The following is a 25037-nucleotide window of genomic DNA, read 5'->3' on the forward strand; positions in this document are numbered from 1 at the left end:
TTGGGGAAGTGGCCCCGATTGAAGGGGGTGCGTCTTCTGCCTGCACACATGCCACAAGAATGGTCCCAGGGAAGAAAATAGAGTCGTGGCAAGAGGTAACCATAATCAGTGTGTGTTCGTAATATTTTCCATCTGTTATCTCATTTATCTTTATAATATCCTGGTAAGTAATGCAGTTCAGACATTGCCCCTACATATATGTTCGATGTACATCAAACCCTAATACAAAGGTTATGTCCATCATGAGAAGGCACAGATTTGGTGAACAGCAGAACTGAGCAAAGAATTCTGAAAATTCCCGAGGCTTGTGTGTTTGAATATTCCATAAGATCACTTGCTACTCTTGTGTGAAATAACCTCCACAATGCTTCTCATTCTAAGTCTTCTGGGTAATATCAAGATCTGATGCTGTGTTCATCTGGTTTCCTTCATTACACATTATATGTCTGCCGAAATGATTCCAAAACACCTGCCACTGTCAAACCCTTCAATGGCATGACGTGTGTGTGTGTGTGTGTGTGTGTGTTAACAATTGCTTTTGAATATCGTCACCCTAAAGAAAATGGAGTTATTTCCAGCCCTCATCCATGGACTCTGCCAGTCATAAGACATGCCCTGCCCCCTTGATGGATCGATGCTCCAAGATATCCTGTATATTCAAAAGGGAGCGTCTGTCACTGGAAGGACACAGTCATGAACAGTGTTTTTAAAAACCTTCAGTAATCAGGGGCGCTGGGTAGCTCAGCCAGTTAAGCATCTGACTCTTGATTTTGGCTCAGGTCGTGATCTCAGGGTCATGAGATCAAGCCCCGAGTCAGGCTCTGTTCTCAGCTCAGAGTCCACTTGAGATTCTTTCTCCCTCTCTCTCTGCCCCTGCCCCCATTCATGCTCTTTCTCTCTCATTAAATAAATAAAATGTTAAAAAAAAAACAAAAAACCCTTCAGTCATCAGTATGGCATGGGACTTAACAAAGAGAGATAGTATCAATCCAGATGTGCACAAATAGACAGTTGATGATTTCTACATAGTGTATCACCTACTAGAAATGGTTTATCTCCTGGGAGGTACGGCTCAACGCCTCACAACGTTGCCAAGAAAAATTCCTCAGCCATTGTATCTTTAGGTATTTTTAAGCATCTCTTAGTGTTGTGGTCACAATGGTTATTTTTTCCTTCTACAGCTTCTTGCTTTTGCCCTTCCATCCGTGATGCAGGACGCCCAGAGGCTGACCAGCAGAAGCCAGGAGCAGCAAGCAGAAGTATGAGTCGTTGAACACTTTCTTAACAAGCTAAGTAAGTGTTTGTGATGCTTCAGTTCCCAGACTCATTCTCTGGATTCCTACATCACAATCTGGAAAAAGGCAAAGGGCACAGGCTTCTCCTGATGTCACAGGATAAATGCCTACTGACGTTGGGCAGTCAGTCATGCAGCAATAATCCAAGAGTTATTTATTCAAGAAACTCCTCTTTCCAAGCACCTTTCTTAAAGCATTCTTCATGTCCTTATTCCTGAGGCTGAAAATAAGGGGACTGAGGAAAGGGGTAATGACCGTGTAAGGGACAGCTATGAGTGTGTCATCTCCTCCCGAGGCTTCTGGCTTCAGATAGACAATAGTTGCAAACCCAAAGTGGACAACGACCACTGTGAGATGCGAGACGCAGGTAGAGAAAGCCTTTTGCTTGCCCTCGGCTGACGGGATCCTGAAGACAGTGGAAAGAATGAACACGTAAGTGATGACGATGAGCAGGAAGGTGCCCATCAAGCCTGACACTGAGATCACCGTCACAATGGATTCTGTGAGGTCGCTGTCTAGACAGGAGAGCCTCACCACTGCCTGCATGTGGCAGAAAAAGTGGTGGACAAGTTTGGGGCTGCAGAAGGAGACCCTGAATATCAGCGCAGTCTCTGTCAGAGAGATAAGGAAGCCTCCAGCCCAAGCAGAGGCCACAAGCTGTCCACACACCACATTGGTCATAAGCAGTGGATACCTGAGAGGGTTGCAGATGGCCAGAAAGCGATCATATCCCATCAAGGTGAGGAGGATGCAGTTGGTGCCACCGAGGCCCAAGAAGAAACACATCTGCAAGCCACACCCCGTGACTGAGATGCTTCTGTTCTCAGTCAGCAGATCTGCCAGCATCTTGGGGATGATGGTCAGTGTGTAGCAGGTCTCGGAGAAAGAGAGGGCACCAAGGAAGAGGTACATGGGGGTGTGGAGAGATCTGTCCACCCAAGTTAGACCCATGATGGCCAGGTTACCTGTGAGGGTGAGAAGATAGAGGCAAAGGAAGACCACGAAGAGGAATATCTGCCCGTGTGGGTACATGGAAAAACCAACAAGAATGAATTCTTTCAGGATTGTCTGGTTGACCTTCATTGTTTGCATGTCTGAAATCTGAAAGAAACAACAAATAAATACTCCATTCTCCATTATCCTTTGAAAAATTATGTTGTGAATAAGACAGATGATCAGAATTATAATTACTGACTGATTTTTCATTTAATTTAGCAAAACACCCTGTGTATATAGGCTATGTGTTTTCCTAATTTTTAACTCACTTGTTACACCTTTATTCAGTGACCAATTCCTGATCACTTATTGGGTGACAGAGATGCCTTCTGGCTTATTTTTTAATTATTTTTTAAAATTTTTATTGTTATGTTAATCCCCATACATTACATCATTAGTTTTTGATGTAGTGTTCCACGATTCTTTGTGTATAACACCCAGTGCTACGTGCAGAACGTGCCCTCCTCAATACCCATCACCAGGCTGTCCCATCCTCCCAACCCCCCCTTGTTCTGGCTTATTTTTTAAAAGGACTTTACTGGCTGGTAATATAATGAGGGGAAAAATATTCTACTTGATATCCATATAAAGGAAATGCAGGTGCATTAGGTGAGCCAGATTTGATCAGACTCTGAATACTAAAAAAACTACCAAGTGGTTAATACACAGAGTCAGGGTCTGACAAAGCAACTTCCACATATAAATTGTCTGTAAATATCGAATGAGTGAAGGTTGATAATTGGTTTGTTAGGAATTTGGGGACCCCTTTCAGACAATGGCTTATAATTGCAGGGAAGCCCAAAGTCATTATCTCTTCTTGGAGAGGACATTTAGGCCCTGAAATATTAAAAGTGAAGAACATGCTCCCTTCCCTCTACTCTGGGGAGAGGGGAGATAGGCTACTCCAGAACCCTTCAGATTAAAGGTGATCAATGAGAGTACCTGGGTGGTATTAATAAACAGACCCTTCATGCGAGCACATTGCAGATAGCAGCTGAAAACCTGCCCATTTCTTCAATGCCAAGCCTGGCATCGGAAAGAAGAAAGATGCTAGAGATTCTGTGAATTCTTCGACAATTCTGCGTCTGATTTGATCTCATCCTCCTCTAACTTCTACAACATGCTGCCTTTTCTTATATTTAACACATTCCCTCAGTGTTGTGCTGTACTGAGCTCTTGTTTTTCCTTTCCCACATGTCAACATGTTTAATAGCTAGCATTGATAGGGTCTGCATTTTGCCAAATTCCTTGTAATGTTTATTGGTTTTATTCCCGACAATGAAAATGTGAAGCACATAGTGCAGCTGTGAAACGTGGATGGCAGTTGTGATTATTTTACTTATTTTAGAAATAAGATAGTTGGGTCTATGAAGTGGCATATTTGTAGCTAGAACCCAATTGTTTTGAGTTTAACTGTATATTCTTTCCATTTATCAATGTTTTTTCCTTGAGGAAAGAGGCTATCAGTCACAGATTTCTGTATTTCTCACAGTGCTAATATAAAATGTATTAAGAAGGTAATGATTCACAATATATGTTGCTTGGATAGGTTAGTTATCAAAAAGAGTGCTGAATCTATAAACAGTTTCCCTTTTACTTTGTTATTCAGCATTGCAGAGCGTGCTGAGCGTAAGACTTTCCACTCTTGATTAGATTTGGTTCAGGCTAAGATTAAGCCTTCTGTCAGCAGAATCGAGCTGGTCACTGACAGTCAAAAGAGGCAGTAGGAAAATGGTCTAAATTATAATTATATAACTTTAACATGTATAAATAAATATAAATAAAATAATTATAGTCATATAATGATAAACTTTTATTATTAAAGGCTGCAGAAATAATCCACAGCCCTTTGGAATCTCCTTAGAGAGCTCCTTGATTCTTTTGTCCTCTTAGACCTGACGAGACTTTTCTTCATCCTTGGCCACACGAGAATCATGTGTCTAGTCTTTCCCACCACCCTTTCTCCTCTCCTGTTTCTCACTTTCTCTCACTGTATCCACACCTGCTATCTGTGGGTAATTACCTCCCCAAAAGAAGACTAGAGTTTTTTTTTGTCTTCCTGCCTAAGGCAATTACATTAGGAGGGGCTTATCTAAATGATCCTTGGGCTTCCTTACGAGGCATTTTATTTTATTTTTTATTTATTTATTTTTTAAAAGATTTTATTTATTTATTTGACAGAGAGACACAGCGAGAGAGGGGACACAAGCAGGGGGAGTGGGACAGGGAGAAGCAGGCTTCCTGTGGAGCAGGGAGCCCGATGCGGGGCTCGATCCCAGGACCCTGGGATCATGACCTGAGCCGAAGGCAGACGCTCAACAACTGAGCCACCCAGGCGCCCCTCTTACGAGGCATTTTAGGCAAGCCTCCTTAGATTCCAAATTTAGTGTCTCCACGCCCACACTTTCAGCTTGTCCTATTTTCCCCTGCAAACAACTTCCTGAAGCTCTCAGGACTGGACGACTTTCTCCTCTCCCAGAAATACTAGGTCCCATACACCCTTCCACTTATCGATAAGCCATTGTGAACAATTCCTGCCTCAGGAGAGCATTAAAGTTTCCTAGTTCTCTTGACTCTTCACAAGAACTCTGAAGAAGAGCAATTGGATTGGGGAACTAAAAGATGAATAATTAAGTACCCCAAAGTGGGGTGAGGGGGAGAGTAGATGGGCAAAACAGGTTGTTTTTAGTAGCTGGTGTCCTTGGTGCAGAACTCAAGCTCTTTCTTTTTCTTTCTTTTTTTATTTTATTTTATTTTATTTTATTTTATTTATTTATTTACTTTTTCTTTCCTTTTTTTTTTTTTTTAAGATTTATTTATTTATTTGAGAAAGAGAATGGGGTGGGAGGGAGTGGTGCAGGGAGAGACAGAGGGAGAGAGAGCTTAAGCAGACTCCATGCTGAGCATGGAGCCTGATACAGGGCTCAATCTCACAACCCTGAGATCATGACCTGGGCCAAAACCAAGAGTCAGACACTTAACCGACTGAGCCACCCAGGTGCCCCTCAAGCTCTTTCTAACACACCAATTGCAGAACAGCCTAATTTCACACGATACGCCATATCCCCTCCTAAACAGCCCAGAGGGCTTGTGTTCAAATCCATCATCAAATTCAGAAGCATTTTGAAAATGCAAAGAATCAGCAATACGTATTCTAAAACAGGTCGTTCCTTACCTAATTCTTACCTGATGGTGTGCTCAATGCCTACTTGGTGAACGGTCAGTAGTAGAGGGTGAATTTCAGGACCTCCCGTACTCTGACATATTCTGAATGTCTGTATGTGTAGTGGGGTGAGCGTATCATACCCCACCCTACCCTCACGTGTCTCTGAAGTTATCCCTAAATCAACTTGTATCAAATTTAGTTTGGAATATGGATCCACTGACAAAAGAAATACTCACCCTTTCCAAAGTCACAGAGAAATGGTAATTTGAAGAAAATGCAGGGACAATTAATTGTGAGGAAATCAGAGTCAAATCATCTACAAGAGTTTCCTACCTTGTGTATTTTATCAGGGCCCCAAGCCAATTCAGTGTTAGGCTTATATTCTTCCACGATGGTCTTCACATTGTTGGAAGCATGCTTTGTTCTTCACTCAGAAGAGACAGAGATCCACTTACTATAAAAGTCATCGGTCTAACAGTCTGCATTTTTAACTTTATCACTGCTAGTTTAGTGACCTTGGGAAGTCTGTGAACCTTCGGGGTCTAAGTTTCCCTAGCCAGAGAATGAGGAAAGGGCCCTGATTTTGTGCAAGCTTCAGCTTCCTGTGGCCTAGAGCTTCCGACTCGAGTTGTGAGCCTGGGCCAAATGAGCTATGGTCTGTTTCTACCACTCGCTAAACCACAGTGCTTAAGAACCTTTTCTTCTACGAATCATGGAACACCACATCAAAAACTAATGATGTAATGTATGGTGATTAACATAACAATAAAAATTTAAAAAAAAAAGAGAGAGCCTTTTCTTCTACCAGTTTAGAGATATTGTCTGATCATGATGAGGACCTGAGTTTCCTCCACTCTGGAGGTTTGGCTCTGGTTAGGAGACCCTTGGGGATTCCTCTCTCCTTTCATCAGAGGGAGCAAGAGAACTTTCTCACTCAACTTTGTAATTTTCTCTCATTAGTTACAGGGCTTTGTGTAACCCGTGACTAGTAAAACTCTGCTGGGAATCTCTGGGGATTTAAAACTTGCAGAGCTCATATTTTGTCCGCGCTAATTCGCAAGTTTTGTTTTGGCAGAGAGGGAAGGGAGGCGCATCCCAACGCCTCCCCTCCCCGACACTTTCACCCTCTCATCACCAGCTCCCCTCCTGGGTATTGGGGAAGGGCTCAACAATGTTTGAAGACTACTCTGAGAAGGAATGGGCTTTTCTTACAAGGAATTTGTACCTTGATGAAGGAAAGAAGATAGAGCCAATGAAAAGTGAACGGCACTGTTGTGTGCCGAGGGCTGAAACTGCTCAGACAAGACAGAACAAACTGGAGCAGAGTGGCCAGAGGAGGGGCCATGGAGGAGTGTTGGGAAAGACCACAAAATAAGAAGGCTGGGATTCCAGTTGCTGGAAGAATATAATGTGTTGTAGTCCAGCACTTGCAACTAACTATGTAATGACACAAAATTGATTAAATAAATATATTTCAGAAGAATCATAGGCATGTATATGTACGTATGTATAAATATAATGGTAATGAGATTTTTTTTAAGTTTATTTATTTCAGAGAGAGAGATTGAACACAAATGGGGGGGGAGGAGCAGAGGGAGAGGGAGAAGCAGACTCCCCACTGAACAGGGAGCCCGAGACGAGACTCTATCCCAGGACCCCGAGATCTTGACCTGAGCTGAAGGAGACGCTTAATCCACTGAGCCACCCAGGCACCCCAGCAATGAGATCTTAAAAACATTTGAAGAATATATACAAATGGGAAATAAGCACTTGAAAAGGTGCTCACCATGATCAGTCATTAGGACATACAAAATAGAAACAGTTTGATTCCACTACACAACTATTTGAATGTCTTTAAAAAAGAAGATTGGCTACACCAGTGTGGGTGAGGATTGGAAGAAGTGTAACTCATACACTATTTTTGCGAATGTAAAAGCTATAAAATATTTCACAATTTTGGGAAGTAGTTTACCAATTTCTTAGAAACTTTGACCTATTCAAGTTCCAGGCAAAATGGTCTATATTCACGTTTCTCAGTACGCCCCTCTAAATACAACTAAAAAACCTGGAAATAACTCAACAATCCTAAACATGACTTGTAAAGATGAAACAGAGACAATGGGCTGGCCCAGGACCTCAGCACCTGAACATTACCACAGCAGGCTTGCAAGGATTTCTGTTTATGCCCAGTGTGTTCTGGATCGGGGTGTGGAGAGCCCTGCAACATGCAATCTGAAAATGCCCACAGGCAAAGGCAGAAACAAAAAAAAAATAAATAAACAATAGATAGATAGATAAATAAATAAATAAATAAATAAATAAAATGCAAGCTAAGGCTGTTCTCTCAGGCAAAGAACCAAGAAAGGGGAAGCCCAGCAGGGACTTAGTAGGGAGACCTAAAACTAATGGCAGTGGGGACCCTAATCTGCCTGCACTCGCAGTGTCAGACCCCTCCCCCTTACACCATCCACTTACAAGAGCATCACCAGCTGAGCCTCGGGGTAACCTACCCTCCACATGACACCAAGAAAAATCATATCCTGAGCCACAAGACAAACCACAAGAATTTTTTTTTAAGTTTTTACTTTAATTCCAGTTAGCTAATATACAGTATTATATTAGTTTCAGGTGTTCAATATAGTGATTCTACACTTCCATACATTACCTGATGCTCATCACAAGTGCATGCCTTAATCCCCATCACCTCTTCAACTGCAAGAAATTTCAAGGGATGGAAATCATACAGAGGACATACGGTTCTCTAACCATAATGGAATCAAGTTAGAAATCAGGAACAGAAAGATGATAGGAAAATCTATAAACACTTGGAAATTAAACAATATTAAGCAATCCATGGTCATTGGGGAAATCTCAAAGGAAATAAAAATAATTCATATAACTGAATCAAAATGATATTACAACATATCAAAATGTGTGGGATGCAGCTAAAGCATCTATTAGAGAGGAGGAAAGGTCTCTAATAATGATGTAAATTCCTATCTCAAGAACCTAGAAAAAAGTAACAAAATTGATCCCCAAGTTGATTTAGAGGCCTAATGCAATCCTTTCAAAATCCCAGAAAGACTTTTTTGTTTGTTTTTGTAGAGAACGACAAACACATTCTAATTTATATGGAAAGTAACCAGTTCTGGAATACCTATAACACTCTTGAAAAAGAAGAATCAAGTGGAAATCATTCCATCCAGTAGAAACACCTACCATATAGCTGCATTAATCAAGACAGCATGATACTGGCAGAAGCTATTAAAGAGCCTGACTCTGCTTTGTGGTTTTCTGACAGCTTTTAAACCTTTCAGCTCCCACTTCTTCCCCTTCCGCCACACAGCTGGGCAAGCTGATAAAAAAAGCCTTATCATACTTCTCTGTAACAAAAGTGTTTATAGGTTGATTTTTTTAATGTTTTTATATTTTATATACAAGAGAAAATCTGATTAAATGTGAAAATTAAAATTTTAATGTAAAATTATCCCTGAATGAAAGTAGTGCTTTAAAAATTACCTTATATATCAATGAATAATATTTCTTTTAGCTAAAATAAGGCAGTTCAGGATTAATTTTGTTCCAAAAAAAGTTTTTTTAAGAAATGCAGAGCTACTCAATTTTTAAAAAATTTCTTTTAAGTTATAGTTCATTAATAGCTGAATGGTCTATCATCAAAAGTTATGTTTAATATTATATTGGAGGATAATTTTATCAGTTCTTTTTTCCTACTTTCTCAAAAACAAGGATATGGAATCTATTTGGCTTGAAAAAATATTCATTGTCTACCATTAGCATGCAATTTTTCAGTTTCTGAAAGTTTATCATAATAGGGTTTTCCAGTTGTTATAGAAAACGATTGTCAGCTATGATTGTTTATCTATAACTTTCAACCACATTGCCTAATAGAAAAGGTCATATATTCAGAAGTTTAGGGAAAATAAAAACACTATGGATTTCAATCACCTTGGTCAGTAGATTTTTATTAAAATCCCCTTAGCCTCCTACATGTTTTAGCTGTCTATCTATTTATCCCTCTATTTACCTAACTTTGAAAAGGTTGGGGTTACAGATTTCATTCATTTGATTTACTTATTTTATTTAAATTCAATTAGTTAACATATCGTGCATCATTAGTTTCAGAGGTAGAGTTCAGTGATTCATCACTTGCATATAACACTCAGTATCATTACATCACATGCCCTCCTTAATGCCCATCACCCAGTTACTCCATCCCCCGACCCCACCCCCTCCAGCAAATCTGTTTGTTTCCTATGGTTAAGAGTCTCTTATGGTTTGTCTCCCCCTCTGATTTTGTCTTATTTTATTCATTCATTCCATTTAGGAAACTCTGTGATAAAACCTAGCTGACAGCAATAGGACTTCTACTTCCAGACGCCAGAGTAGAAAGACCTTCCCCATTCCTCCCACCTCATACAACTGAAAACTCTGGGCATTATTCATAAAACACACAGAAGAATATCTGAACGCTGGAAAGGACAAGAACAGCTAGGGACTTTGGGGCCCAAAGAACAGTATGGTGACAATTTCCCTGGATTTTCTTATATTTATTTCCCAGTCTTAGAGTTGAAGTCACCTGGAAACACAAATCAGAACCCCTCCCCCCCAAAAAAGCCCAAAGAAACAAACAACAAACACCCCTACTGCTGATTTTATTGACCTTTTGTATTGTTTTTCTAGTCTTTGTTTCTGCTCCCATCTTCCTTATTTCCTTCTTCCTGCTATCTTTGGGTTTAATGTGTTCTTTTTCTAGTTCTGTCAGGTGTGAAGTTGGTTATCTATTTGAGATCTTTCTTTCTCCTGAATGTAGGTTACTTATCAATATCAACTTTCAACTTTCCTCTTAGAAGTGCTTTTGATGCATCTCCTAAGTTTTGTCACGTCGTCTGTGGCAAGATTTTTTTTTTATTTCTCTTTTGAGTTCTTTTCTGACCCATTGGTTATTCAGGAGTGTGTTTTTTAATTTGTATTTTCATAACTAATCAAGTCTGAGTTCAAGACCTAACATATTTCTGTCATTTCAGGAAGTTCTTTCCTGCTTTTATCCAATCGGAGCCGCAGGGCCCCGAGTGAGGTGATTTCCACAACCATTATAAAACTTTCTTGTTCTTTAAATGCGTAAATGGAAACAAATTGTATGAACTTTGTTGCTTGTGGCTTCTTTTACTCAAAGGAATGCTGTTGAGATTTCCTGTGGTGTTACATGTTTATTCCTTTATATTTCCGGCTATTGTTTCATTGCATGAATATTCCACAACTTGTTTATGTATTCACGTTTGTGGTCATTTGGGCTGTTTCTAAGTTTTTCAAATTACGAATTAAGCAGCTAAAACATTTATACAAGTCTTTGCGTGGCCATATGCTTACTCGCTCTCTGTTTAGCTTAGTACAAATTGGCTTTTCTTATAAAGTTATTCTGCCCTTTTGCTCTGCCATCTGCTCTTTGATAAGCAGAAGCTTAATTTTTGTGGTGTGATTGATCAATTTTTTATGCCTATGCATTTTTGTCTCCTGCCTAAAAAAATTCTTTGCCTACCCCAAGGTAATGAAGATACTCTTCTGTGTATTCTTTAAGTTGCTCTCTCCTTTTAGACATTTAGGTCTACACCTCATCTGGGATAATTTATGTGTACGGAATGAAGTGAGGATTGTTTTTATTTTTGTTTTGTTTTTCTTATACTGAAATGCAGTCATTCCAGTACCATCGGTTGGAAAGACTTTCCTCATTGATTTGTACAGACCACCTTTATGGAAATTGATGGTACTGGATATAGATGTGACTGTTTCTGGAGTTTATATTTTTTGTTGATCTATATACCTACCTTTTTGCCAGTAGCACTGTTTCCATTATTGTTACTTTATAGTAATTTTGAGCTCAGGTGTTTAATTCACCCAAATCTCTCATATGATTGTTTAGATCTTTTCATTTCCAGATAATGTTTAGAATTAGTTTGCCAATTTCTACACAAACCCTGTTTGAGTTTATTTACTGAGATACATTGAATCTATAGATAAATTTGGGAAATCAAAATTACAATATTGAATCTTTTTATCCATGAAATTTTAGGTATCTTCATTTATTTAGATTTACTTTAATCTTATCTCATTAATGTTTAGAATTATAGAGTATAGAGTACTTCCTCTCTTGTCTTAAATTTAATTCTGTGTTGATTCTAAGCATCTATGTTTTGATGCTATTAAAATTGACATCTAAAAATGTAATTTCTTATTTTTAATATAAAGAAAAACAATTGATTTGAGAACTTGCTAAATATACTTATTAGGTTTGTAGTCCTTCTGTAGATTTAGTAAGATTTTCTAGGTACTCAGTCATGTCATTTGCAAATGAAGGGTTTTATCATCCCTTTCAAATCATTGTCTTTTATATCTTCTTCTCACATTATTACACTGGTTTGGACCTCCAGTATGATGTTGTATAGAATGGCCAAAGTGTTCAGCCTAGGGAAAAGAGCAATATTTCACAAAAAGTTAGGATAGTGGCTTTAGTTTTAAATAGCAACAGAGTTTAAAAAAAAAAAAAACCATCAGTGGATATTGATTTTTACAAATAATTTTTGTACAAATATTGAGATGAGTAGATTACTTTTTTCATTTATTTGACTAATTTGGTGAATTATGTTAACATTTTCAAATAGAAAGCAGTCCTGCATTCTTGGAATAAATCCCTTTTGTCTTGAATAATTATTCTTTTTACATATTGCTGGAATATAGATTTTTCATGAAATAGGCTCAACAGCATTTTGGAGATGATAGAAGAAAGGACTGATGAATTGGAAAATAAATCAATAGAAATAAGTTGATCTGAAGAAGAAAAAATAAAATTAAAATGAATCAATTCTGTGAGATTTTCAAGACAATAGCAAATAGTTCAATGTTTGGAATACAGAAGGAAATGAAAAGATAAAGAGGGAGAAAATATTTTAAGAAATAATAGCTGGAAATTTCCTAAATGTGGTGGAAGACAGTAACGTACAAAGTCAAGATGTTCAGCAAATCACAAGTAAGAAACACACAAACACACGTGTAAACACGTCAATCTCAAATTGGTGAAAGCCAAAGGTAAAGAGAACACACTGAAACAAGAAGAGGAATTTGACATGTCATTACCTGGAGTAAAAAGATGATGTCATTGATGGCAGTATTGGTATCAGAAACTAGGGAGGACAGAGACCCCGCAAATGGCATACGAGAAGATGAAACAAAGTACCCTCTTGACTAGGAATTTTTTATCCAGCAAAACTATACTTCACAAATAAAGGCAAAATGAAGAAATTTTCAGATAAAGAAACATGAAGATAGTTGCTAGCAAGTATGCACCTTAAGAAACACTAAGAAAGCTGATGGAAAATGAAACCCATGGTAACTTGGATACACAGGAGAGAATAAAGAACATGCTGAATGTGAAGTTAAATAGAAAAGATTATATACACATATACACGTATTCTCTAAATTTCTCTAAAAAAGGCAAAAGCCCGTTTAAAAATTATAACAACGTTGTTAGTGGATTTAAGTAAATGCAACTATGTCATTGCAACTTTTCTATATTTTACTGGAAATAATTCAATATTTAGTTTAAGTAGAGCAGGTTAAGTTAAAAATGCATCCTATCATCTCTAGATCAACAGATAAAACAGTAGCACAAGAAAAATTGCTAGAAAGCCAATAGTTGTACTAATGTGACTCTAATTTCCACATCTCTGCTCATCTTCTGACTGATGTAGTTTACCATAAAAGGCATGGTAGTTAAGAGGAGCATTCCTGAGTCCACTTCTTACTCTGTTGCCACCTGGCTGTGTTGTCTTCAGTAAGTTATTTTATTTTTCCGTGCTTTAGTCTTCTCATCTGAAAAGAAAGTGTAATCATAAAAATCTTTCAATATTGTAAGCGTTCAGTTCATCTAATGAGGTCAGCAAAAAGTCTGGCATTGAATACATGTTAACAGTCATCATTACTGTTTCTACTGAATCAGCGGATGGGTGGTGAAAATGTGTATTGGAGGTGTAGATTCACACTGCTAGCGTACTAGGGGAAAATGCACGTTGAGTGAAGAGTTAGAAAGCATGATTAACCCTGGACTTTCTGGACATTTTCAAGTTTCAGAACAATCTGAGTGATGGATTGAAAAGATACAGATACAGCTATTACAATATTATGGAAAGAAGATAAAGGTAAAGTTGCTTTTAAAAAGATGTGCATGGGGTGCCTGGGTGGCTCAGTCAGTTAAGTGTCCTACTCTCGATTACCACTCAGGTCATGATCTCAGGGTGGTGAGATGGAGCTTGAGCTCTGCACTCAGCGGGGAGTCTGCTTGAGACTCTCCCTCTCCCCCTATCCCTCCCTGCTGTGCTCGCTCTCTCATTCTCTCTCTCTCTCTCTCCAAAATAAATGAATAAATCTTTAAAAACTAAAATAAAAAGATGTGTCTGAAAGAAGTGGAGTGGACAGATGAGGAGGTGGGAAGAAGGTAAGGCTGGGGAATGAGGGTGCTCTCAGTATGTGACCGTGAGTGTGTGTGTGCCTTTGAAACTGGGTGCATTCTGGAAACGGTCATCTCCAGCTCCTGAGACAACAGCAGGGGAAGGTGAATTCCTGTGCTCTTACTATACATCTTACAGGGAGACTTTAAAAGCATGAATCTGAGTTCTGTGATCTTGGATGAGTCACTTAAACTCTATCAGGCTCGGTTTCCTCTTCTATAAAATGTAATTGTCAACCCTTTTTTACCAGGTCATTTTAAGATTTTTTTTTTAAGTTTTTTATTTTATTTTATTTTATTATGTTATGTTAGTCACCATACATTACATCATTAGTTTTTGATGTAGTGTTCCATGATTCATTGTTTGCGTATAACACCCAGTGCTCCATTCAGTACGTGCCCTCTTTAATACCCATCACCAGGCTAACCAGGTCATTTTAAGTTTTAAAAGAGATTTAACATGTGAAAATAATAAATATAATTATTTAGCACATAATCGAATTATTGTTTAAAACATGATCCTAGCATCTCTTCATTCACATTTCCTCTTCTGCTTTCCCCAAAAGAATATTTACAGCTAATGATAGGTACAATTGGAGGTGCTTCTTGAACCAGCACCCATGGGGATTGGGGCCCCTCAGAGAGAGCAGCTGTTTTGATGGAAGCAGAGATGACTCACCCCCTGGGGCCACAGGTGTAGAAGCTGTCCTGGTATCACTTGGGAACATCACCTTTTGCTCAGAGACGTGTCTGAGACGGATCTCAGGTCTCTTCTTCTGCAGACAGGGTGGGGGCTAGGCATCTGGAGCATGGTTGCTGAGAAGCAGAGCTCTCCTCCCCTTGAGCCTTTTTGGGTGAGTGGAGAGCCCTCCTTGCCCAGTCTTCCAGGCGCAGCACGGCCTGACAGCGGATCTGTGCACTGAGGGGTCCGCCACTTCCCTGAGTCTAATGCTTCCGTCCGTGCTCGGCATGGACTCACATGGAAGAGACTTTGGGGAGGGCAGCACAGACAAGGGACTGTTACAGAGTTCCGTGTTCACGGGAATGCGTGTCCCAAAGTGTCCAAGAAGAGTCGTCATTGTTTGGGGGAAAGAATGTTGGGTTAGGACTCAGGCAGTTTTTCTCTAGTCTTGGCTGTCACCTGACCTGTAAAATAATATCCAACAAGCCACCCCACGTCATGTTCTAACAGGCAATGAGTATGTGTCCACATGTGGGCATATGTATGATGTTGGTATAATAGATGTGTGGTACACAATCTACTTATTTATGTGCTATCTCAAAAGATATGCATGTATAACACGCCTGATGTATTTGTAGATATGGTCATCAGAGGCAAATGTGCAGTCCATAGAGTTTTGGATGTGGGAAATGTGCATGATTCTGTATGAGCACTTTATATGTGGTGTGCATGTCTATTGGCATAGTCGTGTGTGTTTGTGGGCACGTGTGCACACTGTGTGTCTTTGTACATGTACCTACATGCGTGTGAGAATGGATCTATATGTCTGTGTGTCTAATGCTATGAATACCTTTCTGAGGTTGCTGTCTACATTAGAGCTTTCTTTTGGAGTTACGACAGGCACAAAGAAATGAGAATCCACCTCATCCTGCTTTCTAAAGAAGCTAGGCATCTACTGGCAAGGTGGAAGGGACCAACACATCTATCGGGGTGCCGCTCAGGATGGGCCAGGCCAATGCAACCACCTGGAAGGGTTTTGTGTTCCTGGGCTTCTCCAGCATTGGGAAACTGCAGCTCCTGCTGTTTGTACTCTTCCTCTCTCTGTATCTTGTCACCCTGACCAGCAATGTCTTCATTACTGTAGTCATCAGGCTGGACAGCCACCTGCACACCCCCATGTACCTCTTCCTTTCCTTCCTGTCTTTCTCTGAGACCTGTTACACACTGGGCATCATCCCTTGGATGCTCTCCAGCCTGGTCATGGGGGGCCAGGCCATCTCCTACGAGGGCTGTGCTGTCCAGATGTTCTTCTCTGCTTCGTGGGCCTGCACCAACTGCTTCCTTCTGGCCGTCATGGGCCTTGACAGATATGTGGCCATCTGTGCCCCACTGCGCTATGCCAGCCGCATGAATCCTACCTCCTGTGCCCAGCTGGTTGGCACCTCCTTCCTGAGTGGGTACCTCTTTGGGCTGGGAATGACCCCGGTCATTTCCCACCTCCCGTTCTGTGGCTCCCATGAGACCCAGCACTTTTTCTGTGACACGCCTCCAGCGCTGAGCCTGGCATGTGGGGACACAGGCCCGAGTGAGCTGGGCATCCTCATCCTTAGCCTGCTGGTCCTCCTGGTGTCTTTCTCCTTCATCACCATCTCCTACGCCTACATTCTGACAGCAGTCCTGCGGATCCCGTCCACTGAAGGGCGGAAGAAGGCCTTCCCCACCTGCGCCTCACACCTCACAGTGGTCATGGTCCACTACGGCTGTGCCTTCTTCATGTACTTGAGGCCCAAAGCCAGTTACTCTCTTGAGCGGGATCAGCTTATTGCTGTCACCGATATTGTGGTGACCCTCTCCTCAAACCTACTGTTTACAGTCTAAGGAATCGGGCCGTGCAGACAGCCCTGAGAAGCGCCTTCCAAGGGAGACTGCTTCGTAGAAGACGAAGGCTCCCCCAGTGGGACAGTCTCTTCCGCGTAAGCTGGACTGAGACCAGGAACCCAGGCCAATGGGCCAGAGACTCGGGATTTCAGATCAAAGCTGTCCCACCCCAACCCCTTGGGAGAGCCCCATCCTGCTCCCTGCACTTCCCTGGGACTGCTGGGAAATACGGAGCAGGCTTTCCTGCTCTGCTCACTGTGCTTAACTCACACTGGGCTCAGAATCTGAATTTCCACTTTCAGTCTCAGGGATGCCACCACTACAGAAGCCCAGTTCATTCAGAATTTTCCAGCTCTGCTGAACAAGATGAGAGCAGTTTGGCCTGCTCAAGTTCAAAGCAGGCCTGGCTGGAGCCCTATCAGGGATATGGTAGAGATTTTTAAATTACTGCATAATTAGACTATCCTACCTATAATGCTCTTCCAAGATCTGAAACTCAGTGGGAATCCATTTGATGGATTAGTGTGAATGCTCTGTTCAAGGAAAAGGTAGGTTGTTTTCTCTCCTCCACGGGGTGTCTTTCATCTTTATTTTTTTTAATATCGTTGTCCTCTCTATCTCTGACTCATTGTCACTTTGTGCTCTTGTCATCGGCTCTCCCAGTTGGTAGATTGTATCTCAGAAAAGACATAGGTTTCCTATTTTCTTTGATACTCGTCATTGCTCTATGATGGCCTCATAATCTTGGGAGTTGAGAGCCTCCTTGTTGGTCTCACTCCCTAGCATGGATACTGTCCTGTGGGATCTGCTGTGGACACGCTCTCCTGTGTAGTACACTTTCCCCCTGCAGTATGTCAATCACAACACAGGCATTCTTAGGGACAAGTAAAAGTGTAATGAACCCACGTGGCTGTCAGGAGTTTGAACAGAGGCCCTGTAACTTACTGTGTGATGCTAGGTCTCAACCCCCATGTCCTCATCTGTAAAATGGCTGTAACTTTGCAGTTTTGCGTTGCTTACTAAACAGGACCATGCGTGCAAAGAATTTAGCACAATACCTGGATCATAATGATCTTCCAATGTATGTCAGCTGATTTTATTGTTAACGTGCTAAGCAGAGTGATACCTGGCTTTTAGTTTAGGGAGAGGTTAATCTCAGCGGAGAATCAGAGGCTTCATGTCTAAGGTAGTACTTGAATTTGTTACTCATGATGGGTAAGTCTTGAATGCAGTTAAGTGGGAAGAAAGTATATTCTGACAGAGAGAACAGAATAACTGAAGCTTCAGTGGCAAGGCAATCTAGGCCCGTTTCCGAGTGCAGTGAGTTGTCCAGAGGGACTGAAAATGTGTCCCAAATGATGCTAAGTTAGTTTGGGTGAAGACTTCTTTGCAGACAGCAGTTTCAATACCTTGCTTCAGACTTGATCCCTTCAGTAGGGAGAGTAAACCTCTGAGCAGAGAGCAGAGTAGCATCTGGGAACCGATTTCGGAAGATTAATCCAGCAGCAGAGAGGATGACAGAGCTTAGCAGAGAGAAAATAGAGGCAAGGGATCAGTAAGGGATGCATTGCCATCATCCTAAACAAAGACATGGAGACCAGAACATGGATAGTGGGCCTGGAAGCTGAAGAAAATTACAAACGGAAGAGGTTCTGAAAATGCAGGATTCACATAATTCAGCAATGAGTGAGCAGTGGGGCACAATTTGAGAGAAAGAACTTATATTGGGGGGATAATTTTTTCAAATAGGAATCCATATTTTCCCATGCTTTCAGGGAAGAAACAGAGCCTCTAGTTAGAACTTCGTGGAAACTAAATTTGGGAGGAAAGAAGCCAGAACCAAGAGAAGAGAACAGGTTGGGGAGAGGTAGGACAGTTAGACGGCAGAAATGGCCTGGGTCTCAGAGAAATGCTATGCACTCTCAGATCCTCATCACTGTACAGACTGGGAGCAATCTCCCTTTTGCACTGAGGCTGTCTGAGCAAATTCATTTCCCAAATCAATTCCGTCCACCTAGCATAACATTCCCTAAATGCACACTGAGCAGCAGTGGGTAAAGATGTTCCAAGAATTGCTAAGTAATACTCAAAGGTGCTTCTAACTTCCAAATGTAGTAGTCTTAAGTTTGAAAGGGCATAAAAATCACATGGGGGTGATTTTCAGAGCAAGTGTTCCTGGGAGCCATCCCTACAGACCTAGCCACAATTGATCTGGGGTGGGGACAGGAAGAAACACTTTACAAAATCTCACTAGGTGATTCAAATTCCCTCCCTTGGTTAAAAAAGTGACCATGTGCTTACAAGGAACAACCTGTCCTCCTAGGCGCACATCCATGCATGCGCGTCAAACACACACACAGCAGAGGCTCCTCCAATGTGAACAGGACCACATGTGCCCAACTCATGGCCCTTGGACAGCCCATTAAGATGGGAGGCTCTGGAGTCCAATTTCCTGAGGTTAAAGTCTTGCCACCTTTTAGACGTGTGACCAGAGTGAGTTTCTTCACCTTTTTGCGGCTCCATTTCTCAGATGCAGAATGGAACGAGAGTGGCATCTGTTTTGCAGGGCTTTTTAGGTGAAGATTAATATAGTCTTCAGAGCAGAGAATGCCCCACACAGAGTGCTCAATATAGCCATCCGGTGTTGTTTGGAGTTTCTAGACAGCGACACTTGGGGCTGCCCTAGTTGTGGCCCCGTTGATGTTGGTGGAAGCTAGGGCCAGCAGCGTCCAGCATCTCGCATTTCCTGATTTCACTGGACAGGCAGAGTAAAGGGCTGGTATCTGGCACAGCATCTGCCTGGAGAAAGCGGGAAAGTGGGTCTAGGTCCTGGGCCTTGAGTGGATTCCATACTGGGAAGCTGGCCTGGATACAGGAAACAGAAACCCGACGGCTTCCCCGCAAATGTCTGGGGTCAGAGAGGTCCATTAAAAGTAAAGGGGAGTGTTCTTTTAGGAGCGGAAGAGTTTTGGAGACACAATCGAGCAGTAGGGATCATGAAAAAACTCAGGGATGTAGCCGTAGGGCTGGGGCTCAGAAACAGGTTCCAATCTATAGATTGTAAAGAAAGAGAATTAGTAAGAATAAGTCAGGGTTCCAGTTTAAAGTAAGTGAACAGAAGGTCGAGAAAAGGTGAGTATCAGTTAGGAAGAACTTAGCCACAGATCACAAGGGACATTTGATGAGAGTTCTAATTGTTAAAAGTTGAACATTTATAGACTCAGCAAAATTATGTATGCTGCTTCTGCATTTCCATTTTTGCTTGTGTGCCTAGGTGGTCAGGATGTGACTTCAGAGGGAGCTGTATTTGACACCAACAGTCTCATCTTCTTACGGCATTTTGTTGATTCTTCAGATAAATATTATCTTCTCTGGTCTCTGTGTTACTCAGTCTCTTTCATAAGATGCTCATGGTTCTTTGCCTTAAAAAGCGTTTCTTGGCTCATCACATGCCTAATAATCTGATTTAGGCCTTGTAGATACTTGGAGGGGGTTGGAAGGAGAATGCAACCATATTCACCTTTGCCTTTGGTTATTACAAACATACATTTGTTAGATTCTCCATACTTCTTGATAAGTGTGATATCAATTATACTGATTTTTGATGGTCTACTGGGCTATGTTTTTTTTTTTTTTTCAACTGCAACCATTCTTGGTAACTCATAATCAAGTTTTTTTTTAAAATACTTTTGATTGTCATGTTCAAAAGGATCCAACTGTTTAAGCAAAAATCAGTAAAAAACACTCATACATTATTAGCAGTAAAGATAGCTTTTTAGTTTTAACCAAGATTGATTTAATTGGCTCCTGGGACAGAATTTGTCCCTGACTGCAGAAGGACTACCTTTTGTGCAAAGGACAAGATTGAGACAAGGTGGTAAACAGGTGGTAATATCCATGGGCTGGTAGTGGAAATGGTGCAGGATACCAGCAGTCCCACACAAGGAGGAGATGTGACCAAAGGATTCTCCCCAGCAAATGACACCGTTGACTTACAAGTCCTGGCAGAACGTCAGCATTAGGAGACAGCACCCCTCTTCTTGTTCTTTTCTTAATTCTTCATTTTGTAAATAATTAACTTGTAGTCTTGTAGGAGGCAGAAGGAAATCAAAACATCCTTTTCATCACATTAAAATATAAGCGTGAAGGTGGGGACACGGAGAACAGAGGAAGCTCTGCCCTGTCGTAGTCTCGCAGTTCTGAGACTAATGGCGTCCTCCCTGATGGAGAAGTATGGAGAAGGGGCAGATTGAGAAGAACACAGGGCTGGTCTTCTTCTTCTTCTATAGATAAAATACTGGGGTTCTCCAGAATGTCAAGTATCTTCATTTTCAAACGTAAGAATTTACAACCATTTCAAAACTCAAGAGAAACCATTTGTAACTCATCTTGGACTTTATCCATCCTGCCACGACCCTTGTTTGTGGTGTGATTAGCTGCCCATGTTTAGAGAACAGAATGATTCTCAGAAATACAGAAGGTCATGTGAGTCAGTAACATTTGACTTCACATTGCCCTATTAAAAAGAAATACTTAGGGCGCCTGGGTGGCTCAGTTGGTTAAGCAGCTGCCTTTGGCTCAGGTCATGATCCTGGAGTCCCTGGATTGAGTCCCGCATCGGGCTCCCTCCTCATCAGGGAGTCTGCTTCTCCCTCTGACCCTCCTCCCTCTCATGTGCTCTCTCCCTCTCTCATTCTCTCTCTCAAATAAATAAAATCTTAAAAAAAAAAAACTTAAAAAATGAACTTTTTTAAAAAAAGGAAATATTTTATTCTAAAATCAAAGCAAAACAAAGTAATATAGATGTGTAGAATCCAACAAATAAAAAATAGAGAGCTTGGCTCCTGGGTAGTGACAGGTTGTATACAAAATAAGCCTGTGATGCTTCCTTTCCCCCAGTTCTGTGAATGCCTTATATCCCCCAAGCTGAGACTTTTCCAGGTGCTCTAATAAGTGTAATAAAAACACACACACACACACACACACAAAACTATCTCCCCCCTCCCCCATACTTGCTGTCCCCTTCCTCCCCCAGTACCTTCCCACCACACCAAGATTTTCTATGATCCAGGAAGAGCTGCTTATCAGTTGCCAAAGAAGGAGTTGGTGAAACCCACATAGTCATAGCCAGCGAGGTGACTTCGGCCGCGTGGGTCCACATACTGCTGCATGTGCGAGGCACAGAACTGCACCTGTTCTGGGGTTAGGGCCTGAAACACGACAGAGAGAGATACAGTCACAGGGCTTAAAAATAGGGCTCCTTGGGGCTGGCAGTAGGCCCCGAACCCGGGACCCAGGGGGCAGAGAAATGGGGAAGCAGCAGCCAGCCCTGTTCCCATCATAGACCTTCTCAGAAGTTTGTAATTTCTAATGAGTAAGACCAGCTCATCTTTTCAACTCAGTCCTTACCTGAGGAGTCTCATCTCACTTGGACTACACATTTTATCCCATTCCCTAAATTTGGGTTATTCAAGAAATGGGAAAAGAAATAGCCTTAAAAATTGATTTTCAGATTTGGAATCAACCCGTATGGTCATTAGAGAATGACTATAATTTTCAAGCTGGGACAACACAAAATGTTCTTTTCATTTGGCAAGTGGCAAGCAAAGCAAGTGGTAACTTGTGCAGGACAATGTCTGAGGCAAAAAAAAAAAAAAAAGGTGGGTGAGAAGGGTAGTTGCCAATGGTGGGCAGCCAGGCCCGAGACAAGCACGCTGTGGATTGCCATGAGAGCACAGGGACGCTAGACGCAGCTGGAATCTGACCTGCTTCATGTCCTCTTTGGTAATATAGGCCTTGCCCTCTGCCAGGGCTTGGAAAGCATTCTCGATTTCATCACTGGACTTGATGTTCTCTGACTCCTTGTCGATCAGGAATGAGGTGTAGTCCTCCAGGGAGATATAGCCCTTCCTGTGGGAGAAATGGGCTCCCATCTCTGAGACTGTGGGCTGTGACCTCTACATTGACCCCACTCCTCACGCCCTTGCAGCGAAGTAAACGCTGCTTCCCAAGCCCCAGCCTCCCTGCCCACATGAGCCCTCTGGCCGGACTCTCCACACAGTCTGGGAGTCTCCATCAGCACCTGTCCCCAGGCACTTCAAGCTTTTCAAGTTGAGTTGAAGACCTCTGTTTCTGGTCTTCTGTCATCCTTGGCATTAGAAAGATTTCATCCCTAACAGTGACGGGATCCCTCCATGACTGTACTCCATCCCCACAAGCATACAACCCCACTCCCGTCAGTCGGCCTCCAAATCATCCAGGTCCCCTTAGGACCTTATACACATGGAAGGATTCTTCTTTCAAGGTCCATTCTCAGGACGAGCTGAGATTCATAGGTCAGACGGAAACCAGGAATTGAGCAAATTATAGAGACTGTGCCTGAGTTGGAGTTGGTGCCATGAACTTCTGAGCTAATCCTGCAAGGGCACCAAAACCTGCCCAATTCACTTACGGTAGTCTGTATCTTCCTATTCTCAAGAGGGATTGGTTTCATGTTTTATGGATCATTTTACTCTCTGTGCCTGTTTCTCTAAACCCCATTCCCTACGATGGTCTGGCCCTTGGTCTTCTTCCTACCTCCCCGGATCAACGACATCCAGGAACTTCTCAAACTTGGGCTCACGTTCATCCTCCTCCACCATGGGCAAGTAATAATTGAGCCCTCTCAAGCAGGACCGGAAATCTTTGTGGCTCAAGCGCCCTGTCAGATTCTCATCAAAATGTCTGAAGAACAAAAACATTTTGTCAAGTTCAATACAGAACCAGATTAGAACAGAAAAGAACAGTTCTTGTTGGGTCAACTGAGGCTTTAACATGTCACAGGTCATCAGAAAACCAAGTGGGGAGCTTGCCTCTGTTTCTGAACTATTTTTAACCCAGTGAATGGAGCAAAGACAGTAAAATGTTGAGCATGAGAGAAATGTATTTTCAGGAAGCTCATAGACATATTAAAAGCCGTGCCTTGAAGCTAATTAACAGATCTAGATCTCCATTTAAGATCCTACCATGCCAACACTGAGGGGAAAAAATTAGCTATTTGGAGATTCATTCTGAATGGGTTGGAAAACAAAGAACCGATCAACTATGAAGTCATACTCACTTATAGGTTGTGCTAAACTCCTTTAGTGTCTCTTCACTCACACCTATGGTGTCTCTGAAAAGGAAAACATGATTAGCCCATGAAATAAAACAGGAAAATAGCGGAAGACATGCCATGTGGAATAAAGAGGGATGTTAGTGGATGTTATGCTGCTCAGGTCATCTGATTCAGGGGTTGGCAAACTATAGCCCATGGGCCAAATCTAGTCTGCCACTTGCTTTTGTACAGTTTAATGGGCTATGAACGGCTTTTGCCTCTTTATGTGGTTGAAAATAATCAGAAGAGGAAGTGTTTCCTTAAACATAAAAATTGCATGAAATTCAAATTCCGGTGTTCATAAATAGAATTTTATTGAAACATGGACACACTCATGAATTTGTGGGCTGTCAATTGCCCGTTCTCTCTATGACAGCGGGTGAGTAATTACAACAGAGGCCACATGACTCACCACGGCTGACACATTTATGATCAGTCTCTTTATAGGAAAAGTTTGCCAATCCCCCATCTAGACAATAATGCTGCCATTATTACCAAGACCCAAAGCTGCTTTGATATAATTAATTTATTTAGAAAAAAACAAGTGAATTCTGCTCTTCTGGCTCTACACCTTGAATATTTCTTGCATTCTAGACATTTGAGAGGAACTTTTACAAAAGGGATGACTTCCTGAAGAGATTGCATAAGATGGTGAAGGGACCCTGAGAACTGGGTGGTGAATAGCTTCATGGGGATGGGAGCATGGTCTCCTGTTTCATAATAGACTCCCAAATAAAAAGGAATAGTCATTATGTGGGACAGAAAAGAGAGAGAAAGAGAATTTTGATTCCAGAGATGATGTGTGTACTACCTCTGAAGCAGCTCTTTTATCCAGTAACCCAAACTCTAGCCCCTGGGGCTAAGTTCTGACACCTAATCCCACGCACACCCTGCCCAGCCCTGGTCATGGGTCTGCAGTACTTGGCTTGGATCTGTTGTTCCAGGTTGTGCTGCATCCGCATCCCCAGCTGGTGAAGTTGGTCCCACTGCTGGGCCAGCCCGATGGTGCTATACTTGATGTCCAGGACCAGAGCCTCTTCCAAGCTGTCTCCCAGATCCTCGATCTTGGTCAGCTGGCGCTTCATGGCCTGGATCTCCTTCTGCTTCCGCTAGAAAAGACAAGAAGGAGAGAAGCAGTCATGCAGGGTACCAGATCCAAACCAAGGGATGGTAGAGAAGATAAGAAGCTGATGAGTTTGTATTTCCCCTAATTGCTCCTTTTTAATTATGCTCAGGACTCTTCTTGTCCTCTATGAAAAATGAACTGTTCAGGAAATCCACTTCTGTATTCCTCATTTATGTGATGGTGGGAAGGTTAGGTGGTGTGACCTTGGTCGTTCTGGTCAAGAGTTAGTAGTTACGTGCTG

General features: G+C 41.8%; 3 protein-coding genes across 3 annotated transcripts in view; 1 reads left to right on the top strand and 2 right to left on the bottom strand.

Moving 5' to 3' along the window:
• Positions 1 to 1302: 1302 nt before the first annotated feature.
• Positions 1303 to 5921, bottom strand: LOC118013620 (olfactory receptor 10X1). Its single transcript, XM_035009483.1, has 2 exons — positions 5791 to 5921; positions 1303 to 2396 (listed from the first exon to the last, which is right to left on the bottom strand). Exon 2 carries the CDS (start codon positions 2385 to 2387, stop codon positions 1446 to 1448), a length of 942 nt encoding a protein of 313 aa, XP_034865374.1. The 5' UTR covers positions 2388 to 2396; positions 5791 to 5921; the 3' UTR covers positions 1303 to 1445.
• A 9738-nt stretch (positions 5922 to 15659) lies between these two features.
• LOC118013621 (olfactory receptor 10Z1) lies at positions 15660 to 16535 on the top strand. The gene has a single exon (XM_035009484.1). The coding sequence runs from the start codon at positions 15660 to 15662 to the stop codon at positions 16533 to 16535; it is 876 nt and encodes a 291-aa protein (XP_034865375.1).
• Positions 16536 to 21348: 4813 nt separating this feature from the next.
• The window catches only part of SPTA1 (spectrin alpha, erythrocytic 1), a 67483-nt gene continuing 63794 nt past the window's right edge, over positions 21349 to 25037 (bottom strand). Inside the window, exons 47-51 of the mRNA XM_035009896.1 lie at positions 24592 to 24779; positions 23635 to 23688; positions 23112 to 23258; positions 22301 to 22445; positions 21349 to 21745 (exon numbers count right to left, since the gene is read on the bottom strand). Coding sequence (XP_034865787.1) covers positions 21620 to 21745; positions 22301 to 22445; positions 23112 to 23258; positions 23635 to 23688; positions 24592 to 24779 — 660 coding nt within the window. The 3' untranslated portion in view covers positions 21349 to 21619. The remainder of the gene's footprint in view (positions 21746 to 22300; positions 22446 to 23111; positions 23259 to 23634; positions 23689 to 24591; positions 24780 to 25037) is intronic.

The sequence above is a fragment of the Mirounga leonina genome, unplaced genomic scaffold, assembly GCF_011800145.1.
Source record: "Mirounga leonina isolate KUSES-001 unplaced genomic scaffold, KU_Mleo_1.0 Mir_154, whole genome shotgun sequence".
Taxonomy (NCBI): Eukaryota; Metazoa; Chordata; class Mammalia; order Carnivora; family Phocidae; genus Mirounga; species Mirounga leonina.